Source organism: Microtus ochrogaster, unplaced genomic scaffold (assembly GCF_000317375.1).
Source record: "Microtus ochrogaster isolate Prairie Vole_2 unplaced genomic scaffold, MicOch1.0 UNK97, whole genome shotgun sequence".
Taxonomy (NCBI): Eukaryota; Metazoa; Chordata; class Mammalia; order Rodentia; family Cricetidae; genus Microtus; species Microtus ochrogaster.
The window spans coordinates 5,322-14,879 of record NW_004949195.1 but is presented as its reverse complement, the minus strand read 5'-3'; the positions used below and the strand labels follow the sequence as shown (position 1 = coordinate 14,879).

At 43.9% G+C, this 9,558-nt stretch overlaps 1 protein-coding gene across 1 annotated transcript in view; it reads left to right on the top strand.

Moving 5' to 3' along the window:
• Positions 1 to 9,045, top strand: part of Ebpl (EBP like) — a 24,902-nt gene extending 15,857 nt beyond the window's left edge. The window contains exons 3-5 of the mRNA XM_005371070.2: positions 2,357 to 2,426; positions 7,382 to 7,520; positions 8,220 to 9,045. Coding sequence (XP_005371127.1) covers positions 2,357 to 2,426; positions 7,382 to 7,520; positions 8,220 to 8,460 — 450 coding nt within the window. The 3' untranslated portion in view covers positions 8,461 to 9,045. The remainder of the gene's footprint in view (positions 1 to 2,356; positions 2,427 to 7,381; positions 7,521 to 8,219) is intronic.
• Positions 9,046 to 9,558: the final 513 nt, after the last annotated feature.

The window sequence follows — 9,558 nt, the reverse complement described above, 5'->3', positions numbered from 1 at the left end:
CTCTACACCTGTGAGATACCAGTGTACTCTTCACCTGTGAGATGACAGTGTACTCTACACCTGTGAGATGACAGTGTACTCTACACCATCACACCTTGGGTGCAGGTTGATGCATTCTGCTGATCTTCTATTTGAGACAAGACCTCATGTGTCCCAGGGTAGCCTAGAACTCACCAGAAAGCTAAGGCTAGCTTTACTGTCTTGATCTTCTTGCCTCTACCTCCTAATGCAGTGGGTTTCAACCTTCCTAATGCTGAGACCCTTTAATACAGTTCCTCATGTTGTGCTGACCCCAACCATATGATTATTTCATTGCTATTTCATAAATGTTGTAATTTTGCTACTGTTTACGAATTGTAATGTAAGTGTGTGTGTGTGTGTGTGTGTGTGTGTGAGAGAGAGAGAGAGAGAGAGAGAGAGAGAGAGAGAGAGAGAGACCAACTGAGATAAACTGAGTAGGTTTATCACTGGACTCAGTGATCAAGAGTGCATCCTGTTCTTGCAGAGGACTCAAACTGGGCTTCTAGCAACCACCTAAATGTTCACCTCGGGGGACCCAACTCTCTCTTCTGATCTCCTAGGCACCTGTACTCACTTGCACTAACATGCACACAGACAGACACATGCACACAATTAAAAATAAAATATATCTTAAACCCTTCAGCTGCTCTTGGTTTTTCTGGGAAGTAGAGACGGAACGATGGTTCTTGTGCACGTCAGAAAAGTGATCTGCCTCTGCGCTGCGTCCTCAGTCTGGACACTTTAGGGTCTTTCTTTTCCCTTTCTTTCTCCATTTCTTTCTTTCTTCCTTTCTTTCATTCTTGCTCTTCCTCACCCCTATTCTTTCATCTCTGGCTAGCCTATAACTCACAGTGTAGACAGACTATGCTGGCATTGACTTGTGTGCAGGTTTTTTCCTACCATGCCTGGTCTAAATCTCCTATCAAGAAGATGCATTTTAGATTTACTCAGACAAAGCACATTTACTAATTAGGTGACCCAGAAATAGAGTCAAGAAAAGGTAGCATAGACCTGCGTCCGAGCCTGTGTTAGCAGAGATTAGGGCGGGAAAGGGGCTGAATGACAGTCAAGAGATAACGTGAAAGTCAGAGAAGGACAGACAGTCAGAAACTGTGGGATGGACAGACATCTCTCACTAGTAAGTCCTAGCCCACATATGAAGCAAACTAATACAGTGTGATTTGAGACAGGTAGGGAAGGACCTTCCACCTCTAACTGTACCACAAAGTGACACAGGGTGAAGACACTGGGTCAGTAAAGAAAAAGATCCCTGGTCCCTGCAGAGAACACCACCTCTACCGGCACTGTAGGAATGGCTCAAGTGGCTTTTCCGGTTTTAGAAACCACTGACAGATAAAACAGAGAAAGTAACTGCATAGGCTTGCCGAACCAGGATGGGAATTTAATCCATCTGCAGTGTCTGCTGTGTTAGCAACCAAAATGGGCAGAAGTCGGCCGCTGGACTCTGGAATGAGAACGTAGAGGCATCTTGTGCTCTTAGCAAGGGGCCCACACCACACAGATGAATGAGTGGACTGACACTTTCAGTCCATTCCCGAAGGTACAGATTTGCACAGGATGAGAGCTTCATTGTTGTGTGACATAGAGCAAGCCCCAGACTTACTGCTGGGAGGCCTGGGAGGGACTGATGTCAATGAATAACTTACAGGGTGAGTGGTCTCAAGAAGCAGGTAGCTCCCAGAAGTGGTAAAACATGGTACCCAAGCGAGTAGAGGGTGAACAGAGAGTGCCAATGTCACATGAAGCTGTGGGGTGGGGGCAGAGAGTGCTGTTTGATTTTTGGAATCTTGGGTAAAGAAACACTTCCATGATTGGGGAATACTAGATACTTGCAGACATTTTGATCACTAAATATCCAAAGAAAACCTTTGTGAATTTTCCCTCCGGCAATAATATAGGGAGGGGCTCAACTCTACTATAGACATTTGCTGGCCACATGTGTTTCATTTTTAAGGTTAAAAAAATGAACTATTGCCAGTCTTTTTGAAGATTTAAGATCTTTGGAATAATCTAAAGCTAACTTTTATTTTGCACAACAGTCAAGCACTCTCCATGAAATTTTCACTTTTTTTCTACATAAGAACACACCTCTGGTTTGATAATGCCAATCATTAAAAAGTAACATTTATTATTAATTTTGGTCATGCTCATATCTCTGGTTAGCCTCCAGAGATGCTGTGGTCCTCAAGTCCTTGGACCAAGATTTGAACACCTTACAGAGGGGCAGGGGGAGCTGCTGCCATGCATGCCTTGTGTCTGCCATGCCCTGTGGTGGTGAGGCTAAACAGAGCCTGTCTCCTTTTCTTCCCTCTAGGAAGGCGCTTTCGTCTACTTGTCTTTAGTAGGAAACGTTGCAGATTCCCAAGGCTTGATTGCATCTTTATGTAAGTAATTAAAAACGTTTACATTTGAATGTCTGAGGAGATTAATTGCAAGAATGGCTACTATGAACCGAATGTCTGTATCTCATATTGTACGATTCCATTGACCTGTCCTGTCCTGTCCTGTCCTGTCCAGAACAGGTGAATCTGTAGAGACAGACAGCAAATTAGTGGTTGCCCGGGGCAGGGGATGAGAGTCAGATTGTGGGCAGGAAGATGGGTGACTGCTAATGGGTGAGGGTTCTTGTTTGCAACATTCTCAGTTAGACTGTGTCTATTCAGATCTGTGACGTAATAAAATTGGAATTGTATGCCATGTGAATTACATCTCAGCAATCTATTAGTGAACAGAGTGTATACAGCTGGGGTGTGGCTCAGTGGTTGAGTGCTCACCTAACATGTGTGAGCCTCTACACAACACTATAAAACAAAAGACACCAAAAGGCCTGCAGTTCTTAAACTGGGTGCTTCCCCAGATATTTTATGTAATTTTACTTTTTAAACTTTATTTTTAATTCTGCATGTGTGTCTGTGTGGGTTTGTCATGTGAGCAGTGTCCTCAGAGGCCAGAAGAGGGCACCAGCTCCCTTGGAGCTGGAGTCAGGCAGTTGTGAGTGCCCAGTGTGAATGCTGGTAACTGAACTCAGGTCTTCTGGAAAAGCATATATACTCTTAACTGCTGAGCCATCTCTCCAGCCCACAGTCTGCCCTTGATTGTATGTCTATACCTATCTTCTAAATAATTCTCCAAATCCCTCCTTGTCGGGGGCCAGCCTTGACAAAAATACCTCTTCCAGAGTGGAGGCGTGGGGATTTAGAAATATAGTAAAGAATACGAAGACACAAATGAAAATAATAAAATGCAGAAACATATAGGATAGTATTAGGAGGGAATTTCAGTGAGTACTAAAATTTCGCCCGTGTTTAATTTCCAACTGGTTGATTTGCCCCTTGCCCCAAAAGGTAGGAGTAAAACAAAGACTGCGTTGTTGTACAACAAATTGAAAGTAGCAGGGTACATTCCTTGCTCATGTCCTTGATTCACGCCCTAGACCAAACACTCTGTAGGCAAACCACTCCCTGGGTGAAATCCCAAGTTATTTCCATAATTGAACTGGAACTTAGTTGGATCCTTAGACTTTTGTTTTAGGTAGGAACCAACTACTTCCCTATTTCAGGAGCAGGACGTGTTGACAATGGCCTTGAAAGAGCAGAAGTCTGATTTACAACCAGGTGGGACCTTTGTTAGAAGTGCAATAACCTTCAATGAATTAGAAACAAGTCCCAAACTCTCTGACCTTTGGCCTCTTTGGGCGTCCAAACTTCCTTGTTGTAAGGAGGCCACTTTTCATTTCCTGGCTGCCCAGACTCCTGAAATAACCACACAGAAACTGTATTAATTAAATCACTGCTTGGCCAATTACCTAAGCATATTGCTAGCTAGCTCTTACATCTAGAACTAATCCATCTCCATTATTTTATATTTTACCACAAGGCTTGTGGCCTACTGGCCAGGTTTCAACATGTCTGTCTATGGCTACGGCTCCATAGTTTTTTCCTGACTCTGCCTTCTTCCTCCCAGCATTCAGTTTAGTTTTCCCCACCTAGCTCTACTCTACCCTATCAGGCCAAGCCAGTTTCTTTATTAACCAATGGTATTCACAGCATACAGAGGGGAATCCCACATTTCCTCCTACCCTATAGAGCTATAAAGTAGTTTTGCCATCTTCTTTACACTCTGTGTAAATTGACCAACACTTAGACAACTAATATTGACTTCCCAGTGTGTTCTATACCAGTGTGGTTAAGTCAGTGAGCCAGGTGCCAGCATCTCTTAGTGCTTTCAGGTTTGGCATCTGCAAGTCTGCATTGTCTACTGTGTGTCTTTGTTTTTCCTTCTTTTCTTTATATTGTTATTCTACTCTGCTTTTATCTTCATTTATTTATTACATATCTGAGTCATCTGAGGCCTTCAGCACTCATTCTTCAGCTGGCAGGTGTGTCAGGTGTCTTCAGGAGGCAGAGGTGGGCTATCTCAAGCTCAAGGCTAGCCTGGGTGGAATGGCAGAAACTTCTTTTTAGTAAAACTAAGTAAACATTCAAAAATCACAAAATGGGATTTTGAAGACAGGGTCTCATGGAGGTCTACCCACTTCTGCCTCCTAAGTGCTGGGATTAAAGGCATGGGCCACTATGTCCAGTCACGAATATGCTTTGTTATATAAGATCTATTTGTTTTTATGTGCACGAGTGTTTCTCCTGAATGTATGTGTATATATGTGTACCACATGCATGCCTGCTACCCGCAGAAGCCAGAAGCGGGAGGGCTTCAGATCACCTAGAACTGCAGTTACAGGGAGTGGCAGCCTCCAGGTGGGTGCTGGAACGGAACCTGGGCCCTCTGCAGTAGTAGTAGGTGCCCTTAGTCACTGTGCTCTCTCCAGTTCCACAGAATGTGTTCTAAGAAATATTTCCTTATAATTTCCCACATCTAAATTACACTTGAAAACTTTATATTTGAAGTAAGTGTAATGTTTTCATAAGATTTTTAACTTTTAAAATTAAATTAGTGTGTGTGTGTGTGTGTGTGTGTGTGTGTGTGTGTGTGTGTGTGTGTGAACACCATGGGTCCTTGGGGTGGAACACAGCTTGTGAGACTTGGCAGCAGGAGCCTTTACCCACTGAGCCATCCTGCCTGCCTTTTTTCATGCATGTATATCTTACTTTCTGTTCCTGTCGCTGTGATAAAATGACAGAAGCCACCTGAAGGAGAAGGGTTTGCCCAGCTCACAGCTCAGGAGCAGTCCCTCGTGGCCCAGAAGTCACTGTGGTGGGAGTTTGCAGGAGTTTGACCCTTCACAACCACAGTCGGGAACAGAGAGTGGTGGACGTACACATACGATGCTCAGCTTGCTCTCTCAGCCCTCACACAGTCCAGGATTCCCTGCCCAGGGAGTGGTGCCAACAGTGGGCAGGATTCCCTCCTCCATTAGTGATAGCAAAGCAGCCCCAGCCCCAGCCCCAGCCCCAGCCCCAGCCCCAGCCCCAGCCCCAGACGCCCATCTCCCATGTGATCCTAGGTTGTGATAAGAAACAATCAACACTGCTGTGCCAGGCTCTCTTTTGGGCCACCAACCAGCTCCCAAAACATGACATAGAAACTTCTTATTAGTTATGAATGTTCGGCCTTATCTTAGATCTTATTTTAATCTGTTTCTCTTTATTTTTCTTTTCACCTGAGGGATTTTTACCTTTCTTTCTGTTTTTCTGTGTATTGTACTTTTCTGCTGTCTCTGTCTGGCTTTCTGGCTGCAGCTGCCTGGCTTCTGGACCCAAGCGTGTACCCTTCGTTCTCCCCAGGCTCCTCTTTCTCCTCTCCTCTTGAATTCTCTTTTTTCTCTCTGCCTTCCAGCCTCGCCTATCCCTCTTCTGACTAACTATTGACCATTCATTTTTTTTTTATTAGACCAATCAGGTGCAATTAGGCAGGCAAGGTGAAACAAATGCTACATGTCTCTGACATAATTAAACAAATGCAGGGTACCCAAAAGTAACACATCGTTATATCATTAACAAAGGCAGCAGAAACAAATGTAACAACCTTTACATAGTTAAAGTAATATTCTACAGCATAAACATATATAACACATCTTTGACCAGTTAAAATAATATTCCACAATACACTGCGAGGTAGGTGTGCATGCTTGCCTGTGTATGTTAGAGAACCACCTCAGGTAGCCGCAAGAATGGCATCCACCTCCTGCCACACAAGGTATCTCTTTGGCTTGGAGCTCACTGATGAGACTCATTGCTAATGGCTGGCCTGATGGGTCAGTAAGCTTCATGTGTTTTCATTTTACCAGTGCTGAGATTGCAAGTGTGTGTCGCCTGCTTGACATTTTTTTACATGAGTGCTGGGGATTGAATTCAGGTCCACATGCTTCTGAGGCCAGAGCTTTAGCAACAGAACTGTCTCCCCAGGCTCTAGAACCATCATTATTAAATATTGTGTTTGCAAAATTTGGCTGTGTTGAACTAATTTCAACTCCTGCAACTTGTAACCAAGAGGGCCAAGGGTAGAGTCACATACGTGGATGTGCTTGTATTTTACAAGTAGAGCAGCTCTGTGCCTTAGGTCAAGGGTGAGGGGCACAGTAGCCCCAGACCGCCCTTGCCCTCCACAGGCGTTGAGAAGGTTGTAAGACAATGGTCGTTCTCATTAACTGTCATAAAAAGGCATACTAGTCACAGAGCAGTGGACTAGGTTAGAAGACCCAGAAACAGACCCATGCAACGGCACAGCTCCCAGATGTTGGGCAAACTTACATAAACACACACTGGGAAAAAAGATTACAACCTTTCCAACAAGAGTGCTAGGACTGGATAGTCCATGAGGAAGAGTGGAACTAGCCCCTCTTCCACATTGTATAAAAACCAACTCTAGACGGATTAAGGACCTTAACATGAGGCCTGAAATACTAAACTAATAGAGAGAAATATAAGGAAAACTCTTCAAGATATCGGCACAGGCAAGGATTTTCTGAACAAAAATCCAATAACACAGGAAATAATAGCAAGTATTAGCAAATGGGAATGCAGGAAGTTTAAAGATTCCTACTCAGTAAGGAATGAGGAGAGCCTGCACAAAGAAATCCTGTCTCGAAAAACAAACAAACAAACAAACAAACAAATTAAGTGGCAAAACCAAATCATCCAATCAATAAATGGGCAAGGACCACATTTCCGCAAATAGAGATTAGAAGGTATACAGGGCATGGAAGTAGAAAGCGGCCATTTAGGGGAGAAAAGAGAGCAGCAGAGGGGGCAACGAGGTGGCGTGCATGAATAAACAGAATAAACCGATGGCTTGTCTGAAATTGTCATGATGCAGCCCTAAAAGATTAACAACACAAAATGTTTGCCAGCTGAGAGACTAAACACAGGTATTTTGTCTTTAGGGAAAGAATACGGCAAGGCTGATGCAAGATGGCTGTATTTTGACCCAACCGTTGTGTCTCTGGAAATTCTGACTGTTGTCTTGGATGGGATTCTGGCACTGGTTCTCATTTATGCCATAGTCAAGGAGAAATATTACCGGTAAGTTCACTGCCATCCAGCGGGAGGGGAGGGACATTAGCTGCCCAGTGCCCGCGCCACGTTTGGATGCAGTTGCAAGCGTGTTTACCCGCAAGTCAGGAGTTTTATGTAAGACTTCAAGATGTAAAGCTTTGTCATGAAATCTCAGATTTGAAAGAGTCCTCCAGCTTTTAATCCCCTTTCCCCACCACTTCCACAGAAGTGATTTTTCTTGACTGCTTTAACATTGTTTTGGCTCCATGACCACATTTGCGGACACATTACAAATTTACATGTGTGTTGTCTCCAGCACTGATACTATGTGCATGACCTGTGTCAGCCACAGGGAATGAAGACCCTTCATCTACATGGTCCATTTACTCTCCGCAGTGCCCTTTGAGGAAGGACAGTTGTCACCTTTACAACAGATGAAGCTGGCTGGGGTCAAGTTCATATCCAGGTCTCTTTGAGGGTCAGCGGTGACCTCACTAAATCCTGGGAGTAGTACAGGGCACTCAAGTGTCCTTAGAACTCTAAATGCTGGGAGGGGCGGCAGTGCTTCTGCAAGCAGGGATGGTGCCTTTGCTCTCTAGGCTGGCTTGGCCCATCAAAGAAGCACCACCCAGGAGCCCACACGTTTCTGTAGTAAAGACTAAATAAAAGATGCCATAATTCAGAGTCCCAAGCTGTACCTGCTTCATGTCGTGTGTTCTCCCACAGGCATTTCATACAGATCACCTTGTGTGTGTGTGAACTCTACGGTGGCTGGATGACCTTCTTCCCCGAGTGGCTTGTTGGAAGCCCCAACCTCAACACCGAGAGCTGGCTCTACTTTTGGGTCTACTTGCTGTTTTTTAATGGCTTGTGGGTTCTGATCCCTGGCCTGCTGCTGTGGCAGTCATGGATGGAGCTGAAGGAGACACATTACCAAAGGGCCCACTTAGGGAAAAAGCACTTGTAAATTCTCAAAACATTCCATGTGAAGTTCTGCTTTGTGAGTCAGAATTGATCAGATATTCCAATAAATACTTTGTTTTTCAGTGTTGTTCCAAACAGCCATCACAGATGGGTTGGAAGGTGGCAACTTTGCTGTTTGCTTTTGTCTTTATTACACGATAATATAACGAAAAGAGGGGCTGTGGGGTGAGGTGCTTGCCTGGCACTCACAAGGCCCTGAGTTGCACTCTCAGCTGCAGAAGGTGGTGGCGGGTAAGTTTTCACTTGTAATAAGATCATGTTTAACAAGATACTCTTATGACTTGCATAATTGTTATGCCAATAAAAGTAAATGAATATTGCAGAATAGTGTAAGGAGTAGTATAAATTTTTATTCCAAAAATATATTTTCCTTCAGCTTTAATTCTTCTCAGTGGTCTCTTTGGGTTAGTGGTTTAAACCTAGAAGTAAAAGAAATGATTCTGTCTTGTACTTAAATTTTTTAAAATTTGTGCACCAGGAGAAAATAGTAGCAGTACCTGAAGCAGTAGTGTTTGTGTGTACTTGGCAAGCTAAGGCAGTTCATGGGTTTTAGGCAAGTCTTGTTGACATAGTGTAGATCCTAGCTAAAAAAAAGAAAGAGAGAGAGAGAGAGAGAAAGAGAGAGAGAGAGAGAGAGAGAGAGAGAGAGAGAGAGAGAGAGAGAAAGTTTTTTGAGAAATGGTTTCTTTGTGTAGTCCTGGCTGTCCTGGTACTCACTTTGTAGTCCAGCCTTGTCTTGAACTCATAGAGATATTCCTGCTTCTGCCTCTGAGCACTGGGATTAAAGGTGTGTGCCACCACAACTGACTGGTAAACCTTAACAATATTACAAGAGCTAGTTCCAGGATAGGCCCAAAGCTACAGAGAAACCCTTTCTCTTAAAACCAAAAAATAAAATAATAAAATAAATTTCAGTAGATTTGTCACAGTGCGATTTGTACCTTAACAGTTGGGGTGACTGAGAGAAGTAGAATACAAACTTGGTGTCTGTGTTCTGTACCAGGATTGGACAGGCCCATGTTATGTTTCAACATGCTGGAATCAGTTTTCCCCACCATGTGGGTCCCAGGTTTGAACCCAG